The following is a 15146-nucleotide window of genomic DNA, read 5'->3' on the forward strand; positions in this document are numbered from 1 at the left end:
CTTGCTAGTGCTTTAGTTTGGGCCGGCTAGAGCGAGGCGAGTGGTATATATGGAGTTTGGCGATGGGGGTATGGTGTGTCATAAATACGGTATGGATTGCGGCAACGGCAACATTGCATCATACCTGATGCTCGTGCCAATGTTTGAGGGCAGCATTTTCAAGATCAACATATAGTGATATAGAGGCTCGGTGATTAGTGTTAACTAGCAGTTTCAGAGCTCGTGTCCTACCTTTTGCTGTAACTTCCTATTCTTCTTTGATATTAGTGGTAGAGCTCATGCCCTATTTTCGAAAAGAAAAGGCAGTTTCAGAGGAATGATGGATGCTGGAGATTCTAGAGACATTGAATGGAACATATGTTCTAGTTGGATAACATAATATATATCCCTAATCACACAGACGTTCCAAATTGTGCACTTTTTCTATAAAGTGGATCCATCCCGTACAGTTGTGTTGTCACTTTTTCTATGTACAACTCTCGCATTAGCTCTTGAAAGGAAAAAATACAGAGAGAAAAACTCTGCAGTTGCATTACTGCTTGGTGATCGCCGCCTGTCTTGCGCGAGAAGCATGCGACTTATCACTCATGCCAGATGATATATATTGTCCCAAGTCCATCTTTGACGGAGTTGCTCCCATCATTATGGCTCCATTTCACTATATAAAACTGTGGCATATATGCTGTAACATTGACGTTTGAGTACCAACCGGACCAAACCTGTCGCCCAAGCACTCCTCACATATCTTACTAGTGAACTTTCCTATCTGTTTCTTGAACATCACAATTTTTTTTGACCGCGGCACACCTTGAACATCACATATCATGTTTTCAGGGGTGGATCCAGGGGGGGCTAGGGGGCTGCAGTTCCCCCCGAGAGCCTGATTTTATCTCTAAAATACTGTAGATAAAGTCTCAAATCACTATTAATTTATATAGCTCTAACCTTTAATCTCTACTATTTAGTCCCCCGAGGTGTTCATCCTGGTTCCGTCCCTGCATGCTTTCACATATGTTATTCCATGTTTTATACTATAACGGAAAAAACAGATGTTTTTGGTTCATAAAGTCGTGAGCTTCAAAATATCACATCCTTTCAGCTTTCACCATGGTGCGTTTCAGTCAAGATTGAAATTAAGAACTAACATGTTTTTTCGTGGGACACTGGGACCTGAACCTACAATATTCTCCAGAATCCACATGTATCATGCACGGGGAATTCTAATTTACGGTCGCCCGTAACTTCTCCTGTCTCCGGTCGATCCGACAGCGGTTGCCTTTCACTTTTCGGTATCCCTACGGGTGTCAGGCCCGGCTCTGACCATAGGGCATTAGGGGCGAAGGCCAAGGGCACATGCTAGTGGAGGGCCCAAGATTCTATACGTAGTTAGTCTAAAGTATGTACGTGTAGCTGCATTATTTGAGGCAACTAGGCTCAGCAGACCTGCTAATATAGCCACCAGACGCAAGGCAATCACGCAGAAATGAATCGGCTTCCGCGTCTGCTATCCTGTCGCCGCAAAATCAAGCAACGTGCTCGCGGCCTCGCGTTTGCTGCTGTCCGCATCTGATCCTTCCGCGAAATCGATTAAAAATTAGCAAATCAATCCAGAATCGTCTGTCCTTGCCCATGTGCGAGTCGATCGCTCGACAAAGGAGCCCTCATTGTCTGTCGTTAAGGTTAAACATGTTGCAACTGTTTGATTCTAGCTGAAATGTTTTGAAACGTTAGTTGAGACAACTCTTTCATTATACACAATACTAGGATATACTCCCTCCGGTTTCGAATTAGAGGTCGTTTAGAACAAGATTTAGCATACCAAAGTGTAATTAATTTGGATCTATTCTTCTATAATTGTCCTTATTAAATATGCTTTGAAGTCGTTTCAATATAACAACATCTCTCCACCGACGTGGCTAGCGCATTTGTTCTGGACTCTTGAGGCCGCAGGTTCGATTCCTGAGTTGCTTGTTTATGTGACTTTTGACGATTTTGCATGGCGTTGTGGACGCGCGCTGGTTATTTGCATAGCGGCTTTTCTTTCCGTTCACACCGTGCATGGCACCTTTTTTCCGTTCCCGTTGTGCATGGTGCTCGTTTTTTTCGTTCCCTTGCCTCAGTTGTTTTCATCTCAGCCTATTTAAACGCACAGCAGGCTAGCAAGGCACCATCTAAGGTCTAAAGTTTGTATAGAAAATGGGTGAATTCATTCCAGCCTTCCTATGAACCTGGAACCTCCGTCTTTGGAAAATGACATCGGTAATGCTTTACTTTTTTTCTTTCTTTAGTTCCCCTTCAACTTTCCTTTTAGTATGTCATCGGTTCTTAGTTTTTTAATAGGATTTGATTGTCCGGTAAAATGATTGTCTCACTGTCCATTTGAAGCTCATCGATGTTGGAAATGTATAACTCACAATCGAATTTGTCGAAGCCGTCTATGATCCATGCCGTAAGGTCATAGTCTCTGTGGATGAGATGACATCGAGAGCACCTGCTCTGGTCCCTGCGAACGCAACAACATTCTTCAATGTCTTGCACACCATGTACTTCAACGCAACGTTTGCACAAACACACGTCGTCGTCTTTGCCTTCAGAATCAGGGACAATGAGCACATCCATGGAGTGATCGTCTTCCTTCTCCGGCGCGATGACCTGTGAGCTCTCATCCACTGAACCTGCATCGACGAACGCCGGTGCGACGACCTTCGAGCTCCCATCCATGGAGCCTGCGTCCATGGTGCAGCTAGCAACGGCGCGCGGCGAGCGAGAGAGACGGAGCAGCTAGCAACGGCGCATGGCGAGGGAGAGAGGCGGAGCAGCTAGCAACGGCGCGCAGCGAGCGAGAGAGGGGCGGAACAACGCGCGGTGCGGTTTAAAGAGCAGTGGGGAAGACGGGAGGGCAGCGTGGCGTAGTTTAATTGCCGCCTCGGGAGCGAGCACATCCAGCCTCGGGACCGAGCTACGTCAATGCACGCGCGAGGGCAATATAGTCCAGAATGAATGGAAATTATCAGAACGACATGTGATTTGAAATCGGGAGTTTCTCCATGACGACCTCTAAATCGAAACCAGAGGGACTACTAGTGTTCGAAAAGAACTAGATTCGATGGTCAAGATTAACTGTATGTTACAAAACTCCACATGTGGTATAGGTAGTATACATAAGTAGTATAGCTGTATAGGTAATATAAGGGTATCATGGTAAAAGAAGACAAATGACATCACTATAATATTTACACTGGCATAGAATCTATAAAATCATTTCATTTGAAATCTTACTTTTTACAATGTAATAATTACTAAATTATTCATAATAATGGATGATTAAATCTTTTCTATATTATATACCACTGAGTAGTAGTATTCTGGTAAAAGAGCTATCTAATAAACCGTTAGTTTCGGAATCCGAAGGGCTACCACAGGATATGCACAATGGTATCTCACAGTTTCCCTCGTGTGGGGATTTGAAATTCTAGTTTCTTTGGTTCACGAAGTCGTGAGCTTAAAAAATATCATATCCTTTCACCATTGTGCGTTTCAGTCAAGATTGAAAGAACTAACATGTTTTTTAGTGGGACACTGAGACCTGAACCTACAATATTCTCCAGAATCCCCGTGTCATGCACTAGCCATGTCTTCATCACTTTTTTCAAACATCATTGGAGAGAGAAAAACATAAAAAGAAACATTAACTGTTGGGAGAGGAAACAACACAGAGACATTGTTGAAAATTTGATTAGCTTGAGAAAGTCTTACCTCTATACTGTTCTGAAAACAAAGAACACATTGACAGAGAGAAACGGGTTCAGAAAACATACAAGACACTCCAAGAGAAGAACAGAATGACCGTACAAATCTGTATTCTGCGAGCCTACAGAAGTACAGAACATACATGTTTGAGCATGAAACTAATCACACATCGATCAACTGACAGATGCAGGCCACAAACTCAGACCACCGTAGTTGTTTCAAGCCCGGGCGGCATTTTTTGCCATCAGCATCCTGCCGTGCTCGACCAAGCTGTCAACGTCCTGCAAGACCGCCTTGGCCGTCTCGAGCTCGCCGAACCGGTCCATCCACGCGGCCAGGAGCGGCATCTTGGCGGCGTCGACGAGCTCAGCACCGGCGAGCACGCTGGTCGCCTTCACCCACGGGACTAAGCTCCCCACAACGATGTCAACGTACCCAACGCTGTCGCCGCCGAAGAAGTCCTTCCCCTTAGAACACTCCCTCAGGCCTCCCTCCAGAGCGCCCGCCGCAGAGAAAATCTGCATCATCGCCTCGTCTCGCTCCTCGTCCGTCTTGGCCCTGAACACCCGATCCCACGGTGGTGCTAGCTGTGCCCACAAGCCATATAAATGATTTCCAAGTTAAGCAACGGGGTATGCGAGATTAATTAGCCTACAGACCTTGTCATCAATGTAGGCGACCCAGAAGCGAGCAACGGCGCGTTCGTAAGGGTCGGCGGGGAGAAGAGATGGGCCGGCGCCAGCGAAGGCCTCGTCGATGTAGTGCAGGATGGCTTGCGATTCGCAGATGGCCTTCCCGTTATGGATCAGCACGGGCACTGACTTGTGCACCGGGTTGATGCTTAGAAGTAGCTCGCTCTTGTTCCTAAGGTCCTCCTCGACGTACTCGTAGCTGAGGCCCTTGAGGTTGAGCGCAAGTTTCACTCTGGTGACGAACGGGCTCGCCCACTGCCCGACTAGCTTCAGCTCACCGTTTCTTCCGGCCATCTCCAAGTGACTACCGTGGATGCGTGTGTGTGCGAGCGCACGTGTTTCCGACTCTAGAGCTTCTCCCGTGTTGGGGATTTACGTATCGGTGATGGGAGTGCTGTAGTTGAATGGTCAATGAAGGCACCCATTTCAATGCGTCATAGATGATGCTTGTGGTTGTACTGTCTGCTATTGTTTTTCTCAGAGCTGAATTAATTAATTTACGCTTGTGCAGACGTTGACGTCAACGACTTTCTGCACCAGATAAGATGGGAGAACGTTGAATTTATTTTTGAACGTAAAACCGAGGAGAACGTTGAATGAGCTTTAGACGATATCAAATGCCGAGGAAGATAGAAAAAGAAATCAAACAAGGGGTGCAACCTGTCACAATGCGGCACGATGTCAAGGACGAGAACGCGCGTAGAGCTCCAAAACATGAACAGTTTGCTATGTTCCTCTTTAAGATTCGTGCAAGAGGCAAACGCGCTACCTGAATAGTGGGAATGATGGTATCTCTATGGCACCAAGGTAGGTAGAAGAAAGTAGTGTGGCTAACCAAACTTCACCACTAAGGAACTCTCACGTGGAGGGTCCGTGTACCAACCTAGACAATACCTACGTCATGGTGATGTGCAGTGTTTAAAACTCTGGCCAAAATTTTGGTCCTTTAGGTCTTGTTTAGTTCCCCAAAATCCCAACTTTGACACTATGCAAAAAGAAGATTCCCATCACATCAAACTTGTGGTACATGCATGGAGTACTAAATGTAGACGAAATCAAAAATTAATTGCACAGCTTTGTTATACTTTGCGAGATGAATCTTTTGAGCCTAATTAGTCAATGTTTGGATAATAATTTACAAATACAAACGAAATGCTACAATATGCTATAGTGCTGGCACGGTGATTTTGGTTGGCTAAAATCGGGCAACTAAACAGGGCCTTAGATGGTGAATGAAATTACTGTTTGCCCGGAATTTTGATCTCTTCAAAAAACACACTTTCTAATCCATATTTGGACCAAAAATTCACGAAATTCAATGTTTTGCTGGGGACAAAAAAATTCAAAAAACAAAATTAGAATCCCCGGTGATGTGCACGAGCCCTGTTGTGAGGCCACTCCCAAGGTGGAGTAAAAATAGAAAACAAAAGTGGGGGCGACATGAAGCAAATTCATGGAGGACCATGATGATTTTAAAGGCTTAGAATTATGACTTCAAAATATTAGAGCTGTGAGTTGTAACACCCGGTCCAATTTGGATGGAGTAGCAGTTCACAGTTCAAATTTCCGGTGCGAGTCAAGTACTAGGTTTTACAGGTTTTTATACCAACGTGTGATTAGTACGTTCAAAACTTGATCAAGGGGCCAACAACGAATGGGACTTAATCGACACAGGAAGGGACACCAAGTACCATCCATCATATTATCCTCATTCACAAGACCAACATAATTCCCTACCCGGTCTCCATTTTTTCTTTCTCATATGATTCATTCTCAAATACCTTTGCCATAAGTATCCAAGATCCTATATCTCACGAGTGATAGGAAATCACTCGACTTCTACGAGTTCTATTAAGCATGGCAAAGCTATCGACCTATACATGCTAGTATATTGACCAAGGGAACCTATGGATCATGCATCTAAGGTTTCAATCAACTCCTAGAAACTTAATGCACAAATGCTTAGATAAATAATCATTGCATACTGAAATTAGGGGTTATGCTCCGGGGCTAGCCTTGCAAGAGCAATAGAGTTAGTGCTAACTAGGCCTTGGGCCCTTCCGACCTTGGGCCGGGTCTTCATGCTACTCCAGCTGGTCCTTTCGTCCTTACTCCGCCATGATCCGGTACGCCACGTCCTCAACTACGGAATCTACATGAATGCAAGAATGCAATGCAAGATCAAAGAGTGCAATAATTTCATATTATTTTGGGCATTCATTTACCGAGTAGAAAAACATACCAACAACTATAAAAGGAAAACATGCTGGTTCAAGTGAGTGTGTTTAGATTTATACTTTATTTGGTCTAACGAATTTCTTTCGTTAACTCCTTTAAGCAATCCATTCAAGTTCTCACAAGACAACTAACGAGTATACGAAAGAAGCACAAAATGGTATAAACAAGTCAAGTAAAAAAAGGACTAAGCTACAGCCATCCAAAGACACCTCTCTTAAAGTTTACTTGCTTCCCAAAGCTTTATTTCAAAACATAAGGTAAATGGTCTACCTAATGTATTAAGCATCTTAATGTGAGAGCTATACTAACAGCAAGTACAATTATAGAAATGTTTTAGAACTGGTATAAATTCCAATGGTCACTTTTCTAAAACAGTACTTATTCTAATTAGACAGATCCTAGTTGTTTGGATGAATTTTATCCGCATATAAACGAGTTACATTCTTTCAAGCAAGGATCTTAATGAAAGAAGGTACAACACCTAGAACAGCAACCATAGCTCCATTAATTATGAAAAAGCACAGAATTGAAGTGTAACATGAAACCTACTTTTCAGCCAAAAATTCATGCTCTTTTGCTATAGGAATTATTTTTATCATATTAAAATCTATAGAATGTAAATAATTCAAAACTAACTCTAGACATACAATATGCACATGTAACTTTTACAGCAACACATTTAGCACATAACTATGTCACCAAAAAAGTTTCATTAAATTTTACCCACTGCAAAATCTATTAAAATTCTATTACTAATGAACTACAAAATTAGAAAATAAAGCCTAACTATTTTTCTGTTAGCCTCCTGGTCACAAACTTCTTAGAACAGGTTTCAACACAGGATTACAGCACTATGAATTTATCATGAATTTTAAGCTGCTCTAACTATTTATTTCAATTAAAGGAGATTAAAAACATGTATTTCATTATCACCATAAACATCTTTTTCATGCCATAAAGTATTTTTCCTGTTTATCTATACTCATGAAAGGACCAGAAAAATTGGTTTCATATTTTTATCCTTTTCCTACTGTTTTCTATGCTTTTATCAAGATTTCAGGCAGTAAACAAGAAATAAATATAAAACAGCATGCAAATTAAATTTTACACGAGTTCAAGTTCGAAATTTAGATCATGCATAACACTAGAAAACTAACAAAACTAGTTTCACCAGTTTTGAAGCAGTAGAATTATTTATACAATTATCAACCTATTAAACAAGCACATAATTTTAGCTGGGGCAAAAATAGTCATTTTACTTTCACCAGTATTTGTAATGTGTAGATGTACTTATGGCAGAGCCAAAAAATTGGTTTTGGATTTTATTCATGTTTCTACATTTTACTATGCATTTTCCAAATTCTCAGCCGATTTATCTATTTACCAGAAAATTTAAAACTCGAAAAACCCTAGGAATGTACTTTACTCAGATCCACTTAGTCAACAACTACTGCATTCCTGACGAGTAGGACCTAGGTCAACTTGACCTTCGCCGGTTCAAGGCCATGGTGCCGGCCGTTTGACCGGCGGGTACTCGCCAGCAGCGAGGATTTCGGCGACGGGGATAGCACCTACACGTCCAGAACTATGAGGCACATCTATAAACCTACCTGAACTAGCCGGAAGACGGCCGGAGCGGGCCGGCGGCGAGCGGCGGCGGCGGCTGTTCCAGCGGCCGAGGCGGGGAGACGGGCGCGCGGGCACCGGTGGGTCCCAATGAGCCCACCTATGTTCTTATTTCGGGCAGAGCGTATCAGAGTTGGGCTAGTGACGGTGAGGTGCCGGCGGCGGGGGGAGGACCACGGGCGGCCGCGGAAACCGAGATTCCTGGCGATTGGGTGGGCGGAGCACAACGGGAAGTGGATGATAGAGCTACAAGATTCACAGAGGCTCATAGATGTTTTGGTGAAATGATTGGCAGATAATCTAATCCAAAAGTGGGAGAAAAACAAGAACTCAAAAGCTAAAGTTTAGAGTTTCAGACTTTGGGATTTTCAGAGTTGAGATTGAAACAGGGTTTTGACTGGAATTTGATCTCAAATTTGAACTATTAAACCAAAATTTTGCACATCAAGATCATACTCCTTAGAAACTACTCCCTCCGCTCCAAATTATAGGTCGTTTTGACTTTTTCGATGCATAGATATTATTATGCATCTAGACATAAGGTATGTCTAAGTGCATAACAAAATCTATGAATTTAGAAAAGCCAAAATGACCTATAATTTGGAAAGGAGGGAGTAGATAAGAACTATCAGTTTTATGTTGATCAAAAGTTAAGTGTTTAAACAAAATAAATTTTAAAAGTCAGTCAAACACAACAACTTTGGGAATTTCCAACACAACAACTTTGATTCAACAACCTCTGAATTTCAGACTTGAGTTGGTTTGAACTTGCAAACTTGTTCATGATTCAATTTTAGTTTAGTTGACTTTTCAAGCAATATTTGGGCATGAATTTCATATTTATATTTTTTAAACTTTAATCTGAATTTTAGCATAAACCTTCAATTGAAAAGCCATTTAAAGAACTTTCAACTAAATAATATTTAAAGAAATTATGCGTGCATGATTAATGCTAATGACATGTTATGCTCAAGATTAGCAATGATGCACATGATTAACACCAGAGGTGTTACAGTCCAATAGCGTTGGGTGCGTATGTTTAGTACCACCTCACTAGTTAAGATAGCGTGAAGCCTTTATCCTCCAGCCATAGCACCTCCGTTTACACAAAAAGATGATAAAATTTCGATTAAGATACTACATGTATGTGGGGTTGCCCCTCGGAAGGGTTGGAGAGGGCAGCTTTTGGAGGCAGGGGTGTTACAGTGGTATAATGTAACACCCGGCCTAATTTGGTTGGCCCAGTGTAGCCCATGAGTGCAGGTGCGCATGTTTAGTACCACCTTGCTAGTTGAGCAAGGGTGGAGCCAACTTATAAGCCTTTGTCAACCAGCCATAGCACCTTCGGGTTAACCTTTTTACACGAAGCGAGGACAAAAGTGTAAGCAGGGTGATATGTGTATGCGTGCCCATCCCTTGGAAAGGCTGGGTGGTGCAGCTTTGGAGGATGGGGTGTTACATAGAAGAGCTGGTACTCGCTGTTGCGCATACAGATCGGTGTGCGAGCATATGATACGTGTGGGCCCGGATGGGATGCACGACATGGCATATGATGTTGGCACGGATGTGCGCCTAGAGAGAATATTCTTGGATATTTGGCCAAGTGTGGGCGAAATTGACCAACAAGGATGCTAGATCCTTTGAGGTTCTGGGGGTGGAGTGTGGGGTTGTACTGACACCTGGTCTAACTTGGATGATCTAATAGTGACTAATGAATGTTGTGTGCACATTTTCTTTAATACTCCCTCCATCCCAAAAATAAGTCATTCTAGTTTTGTTCTAAGTCAAATTTTCATAAGTTTTACCTAGTTTATAAAAAAGCTAAAAATATTTATTGTATGAAACAAGTTCCATTGAATTCATCATGAGATATATTTTCATAGTATACCCATTTGATGTCATAAAGGTTGATACTTTTCTCTATAAATTTGGTCAAAGTTGAGAAAGTTTGACTTAAGACAAACTTAGAATGACTTGTTTTTTTGACAGAGGGGTACTACCTTACTAATTGAGTAAGGATGGAATCAACTTATAAATCTTTGTACTCCAACCATAACACTTACGGGCTAACCCTTTTATATGAAGCGAGGACGAATGTGTGTATGTTGCCTCGTCCCTCGGAAAGGCAGGCTGTATGACTTTGGAGGTCAGGGTGTTATAAAATTCAAGGCGTAGATTGTTGTAGGACTGGGATCATACTTTGACCGCTAGTTCTATTGTTAGAACTTAGTCAAGCCAACATTAGATCTCATTCAAAACTTGTGAGGAGCAATTATAAACGTTCGATAATTCATAGCACTAGATTATTACATAAGGCAAGGAGGGTCTCACGGATCGAGTGGAGTTGAGAGAGAGCAATAATTGCTTGTACTCCTTTCTAGTTGAACATATAAAAAATCTGCAGTGAGCATCACAAAAATTTTATCGAGTTCTCGGTTCTCAATTTCATTTTAATCTTTTTATCGGTTCCCATCGACATCGCCGAAATTTGCCGAAGTTTTTATGGTCATGTAGAATTTATTACGAGGTCATCTATCTTATTTTTAATACAGTGCAGGGTAGTGTTAGACTACTCATAATATTATATTATTTCCAAATATGAGGGCTTGAACGTATAATTCGGAGTATCGGATTATAACGGTACTACATTTAAAGCAGCAAGCTAAGTCCATCAGTTGCACGACAACATACAACTTGCTAGGAAATGCGAGGCACATCATCAACACAGAACAGAACTTCGTTATTCACTATATTAGCGTCACATGAACAAAGTAATCACGGACAACAACGAACGACACTGCCGTGAAACCTTTATTCTGTTTCCATTATTTATCATCCAAACATTCCCTCCAACCAGACTGCACTCACGACGTCTAGCTCTTCGCGGCAGCAGCCGCAGCCTCGGCTGCAGCCTGCTGCGCGCGCCTCACCTCGGCGAACTCGACCAATTTGCCGACGTCGGGCAGAAAGACCTTGGGAGCTTCCAGAGCACCGAAGCGTTCCGCCCACGCCGACAGGAGCGGGGTCTTGGAGGCGTTAAAGAATTCGACACCGCACAGCGCCTCGGTCCCGTGCAGCCACGAGAGGAGGCCGCCTAGCATGACGTCCAAGTACCCGACGCTGTCACCACCGAAGAAAGGCTTACCCTTGGAACACTCTCTCAGGGCACCTTCCAGTGTCTCCACCACCACGAGCAACTGCTCGGTCCCCTCCAAGTTCTCCTCCTCCGTCTTGGCCTTGAACGCCTTTACCCACGCCGCCACTAGCTGCACACACATGGATGTGAGCAGCATGTATCAATATCAAAATGTCAAACTAACCTGAAATGCAATGAGCTATTATTAATGCAAGGAAATTAGTGTATGGTGAGACCTTGTCGTCCATGTAAGCGGTCCAGAAACGAGCAATTGCACGTTCGTGGGGATCTGAGGGGAGGAGGGAGGAACCATTGCTCTCAAAGGCCTCATCGATATACTGCACGACGACACTCGACTCACTGATTGGCTTGCCATCGTGGATGAGCACTGGAACCTTCTTGTGCACGGGGTTGGACGTAAGGAGGAGGTCGCTCTTGTTCTCGAGGTCCTCCTCGACGTAGTCATAGCTCAGGTCCTTGAGATGGAGAGCAATTCTCACCCTGCAAGCCCAGGGACTCGCCCAAGTGCCAAGTAGCTTCAGCTCACCTCCGGCCATTTCCTGTCCTGGACAGTTAGTATAAGCGATTGGGTGCTTGAGATTGCGCCTCTTTGATTCTTTGCTTGCTACCGCTTCAGTTTGGCAGGTTTGGCTAGAGCGAGACGAGCAGTATATGTATGGAGCCTGTGCGATCGGGTATATGGTGTCACGATATGGATGGCAGCAACGGCAAAATTGCATCATCCCTGATGCTCGTGCCAACGTTTGAGGCCGGGGAGCATTTTTCCAGATCTATTCTAATAAAAAAATCAAGCTCCTGACTTGCACTGCAAGTCCCGGCCTTGCGATCCGAGTTTAGCGCTGGTGCAGGGGAAACAAATTATTCTCTCCCTCTAATATGAAGTGGTTCCATCACATACATTTGTTTTTTCACTTATTGGATGTACTAGTCTTGCATGAGCTCTTGAAAAGAGGAAACCTCGCTTGCACTAATGGCAGGTGATTGGTGTCGTCTGTCTTGCGCGAGAAGCATGCGACTCATCACTCATGCGAAATGGTGATTGCCCAGGTCCAGCTTTGACATCGTTGCCCCCGTCATTGTGGCTCCAATTTCTCCACATAAAACTGGGGCTTACATGAGCCTATTCGCTTCAGCTTATAAGCCGGCTGAAAAGCTGAAACGACTGATTTGTTGTGAGAGAAAAACACTGTTTGGTGGCTGATAAGCCAGTCAAATAAGCTGAAGCGAACAGATCGGTTAATGTTCACATTGACTTTCGCCTTTTGGGTTAACCAAATCTGTCGTCGTAGCACTCCAGACATTCCTTCGAGTCGAAGAAAGCCACTAGTGAACTTTCCCACATCTTTCCAGACGTCACAGTTTGGGGTCCACAAGGCTGATTTGTTGGGTTCTGCTCTGGAGTCTGGAAAGCCAACTTCATGTTTCGATAGATTTTGTTTGCTACATCTCAGAAATAACAATTTCATGATGAATGAGAGCAAAGAAGACAAAACATCCATAAATTTGATAGTTTCTCCAGGATTAAAAATCCTGAAACATTTTCAATTAGAGTTTGTCAAACTAGTCATTTAACATGGATCATCTTACCATTTAACTTTGACGAATTGGTTTGAAACTCTCCTTATCTTGCTGCAACTATTTGAAACTCGTTGAAATTCTTAGAAATTTACAGGAAACGTTGATTTGAACAGAGGTGCTTTACCCGCAGCACAAGTGCACAATGCAGTTCTTTGGCTCATGAAGTTGTGAGCTTCAAAAGTATCATGTCCTTTTACATACCAAGGCGTGTTTTAGACATGTTTCAAAGAACCTAACATGTTTAGTGGGACTTGAACCTACAATATTCTTCATATTGCATATGGATCATGCGCTCGCCATCGCTTCACATGCTTTTCTGTACATTATAATGAACTACATTTACTATTAATGGCCAAATAGTTAAATAGGAACCCTAATATTTTTCCCAAAAGGACACGAACCGCTATGAAGTTTGGCGTACATTCACAATGACGAGCAACCGAAATTCAGAAAAAAACAAGGTAATGAGAAGGATGTTGTGCAGAAAGAAATACTCATACCTCTTGTACTATGTTGAAACAAAGAAATATTGATACAAAGAAATGAGTTCACGTTTTTTCTAAAAAAAATGGAAGCTTTATAGATTACAAAAACATGACAACAAGATGATACAATGAACTTGAAATATTCTCAGCCTCTCCATAGCTGGGATACACAAAGTTAAAAAAAGAAAAGAAAAGGAATCGACACTATAAGGACATTCAAGCCGTGGACGTCACCCATGCGTCCGGATAAGAATTTTTTTAAAACGAATTTTTTTTCACTTGTGCCATCCTTGATAAAAAAAAACTGAGTTCATGTGAATGCTCAGTTGGTTAGGTTCTTTGTTGTGAAATCTATCCATCCAAGTTATGTCTCCGACTTAGCATGAGTACTCACATTTTTAGTTCTTTCAGTGGTGGGTGATGTGACCGTCATTAGCGAGGCACAGCTAGTGACTTTCTTAATGTTAAGATTTGCTGATTAATCTCTCAAAGTTGCTCATAGGTAAACACTCCACGAGAAAACAATGACTACACAAAAGTTGTATTCTAGACCGCCCACATTTTTTCAGCTTATTCCTTACACCAATCACACACTGTTCGAGTGGCAAATACAGCCACCAGCAACACACTGTATCATTTGCAATCCAATCAGAAAACTATAGGACCATATTTTTCTCCAACCCAGCAGAAACCACGTCGCCGTCGCCACTCCGGTTCAGTTAGTTGTTTGAAGAAGCCCGGGCGGAATTCTTTGCTATCAGAAACTTGCCGTGCTCGACCACCCTGTCGACATCCTGCAGCACCGCCTTCGCCGCGTCGAGCTCGCTGAAGCGCTCCAGCCACGCGGCCAGGAGCGGCGTCTTGGCGGCGTCGAAGAGCTTGGCACCAAAGAGCGCCTCGTTTGCCTTGGCGTACGAGGCTGCACCACCCAGAATTACATCCACGTACCCGACGTTGTCGCCGCCGAAGAAGCACTTGCCCCTGGAGCACTCCTTGAGGCCTCCCTCCAGAACATCCACTGCTGCGAACATCTGCTTCATCGCCTCGGCCCTCTCCTCGTCCGTCTTGACCCTGAACACCTGATCCCATGGGGCAACCAGCTGCGTGCGCTCATGTCATCAGCATGTAAATTCTAAGGAATTTTGAAATTCAAAGCAGAGATAAGATCTGGGGTTGTTTGAGATTAAGGTAAAAGACCTTTTCTTCAATGTAGGCAGCCCAGAAGCGAGCAACGGCGCGTTCATAGGGGTCAGCCGGGAGGAGGGATGGACCATTGCCGACGAAGGTTTCGTCGATGTACTGCACGATGATCTGCGATTCGCAGATGGGCTTGCCGTTGTGGATCAGTACTGGAACCGCTTTGTGCACCGGGTTAGAGGCGAGGAGCAGCTCGCTCTTGTTGCGGAGATCCTCCTCGATGCTCTCGTAGCTAAGACCCTTGAGGTGGAGAGCAAGTTTCACTCTTGTGACGAATGCGCTCGCCCACTGCCCGACCAGCTTCAGCTCGGCGTTTTCTCCGGTCATCTCTACCGTGGATGCGTATGTGGTTGTCCTGTTCCTATGCGTGTCCCTGAGAAGGTTTTACGATAAGGGAACTCTTTTATAATGTACAACACCTCC

The 15146-nt window shown here is 43.5% G+C and overlaps 3 protein-coding genes across 3 annotated transcripts; all 3 read right to left on the reverse strand.

Annotated features, from left to right (window-relative positions):
* Positions 1-3712: 3712 nt before the first annotated feature.
* LOC101760689 (probable glutathione S-transferase GSTU6) lies at positions 3713-4819 on the reverse strand. The gene is made up of 2 exons (XM_004983792.2): positions 4410-4819; positions 3713-4337 (listed from the first exon to the last, which is right to left on the reverse strand). Exons 1-2 carry the CDS (start codon positions 4734-4736, stop codon positions 3969-3971), a joined length of 696 nt encoding a protein of 231 aa, XP_004983849.1. The 5' UTR covers positions 4737-4819; the 3' UTR covers positions 3713-3968.
* Positions 4820-11027: 6208 nt separating this feature from the next.
* LOC101761093 (probable glutathione S-transferase GSTU6) lies at positions 11028-12069 on the reverse strand. The gene is made up of 2 exons (XM_004983793.1): positions 11679-12069; positions 11028-11572 (listed from the first exon to the last, which is right to left on the reverse strand). The coding sequence occupies exons 1-2, from the start codon at positions 11997-11999 to the stop codon at positions 11180-11182; spliced, it is 714 nt and encodes a 237-aa protein (XP_004983850.1). The 5' UTR covers positions 12000-12069; the 3' UTR covers positions 11028-11179.
* Positions 12070-13988: 1919 nt separating this feature from the next.
* On the reverse strand, positions 13989-15095 carry LOC101761477 (probable glutathione S-transferase GSTU6). Its single transcript, XM_004983794.2, has 2 exons — positions 14724-15095; positions 13989-14626 (listed from the first exon to the last, which is right to left on the reverse strand). Exons 1-2 carry the CDS (start codon positions 15048-15050, stop codon positions 14246-14248), a joined length of 708 nt encoding a protein of 235 aa, XP_004983851.1. The 5' UTR covers positions 15051-15095; the 3' UTR covers positions 13989-14245.
* Positions 15096-15146: the final 51 nt, after the last annotated feature.

This window comes from Setaria italica, chromosome IX (assembly GCF_000263155.2).
Source record: "Setaria italica strain Yugu1 chromosome IX, Setaria_italica_v2.0, whole genome shotgun sequence".
NCBI classification, from domain to species: domain Eukaryota; kingdom Viridiplantae; phylum Streptophyta; class Magnoliopsida; order Poales; family Poaceae; genus Setaria; species Setaria italica.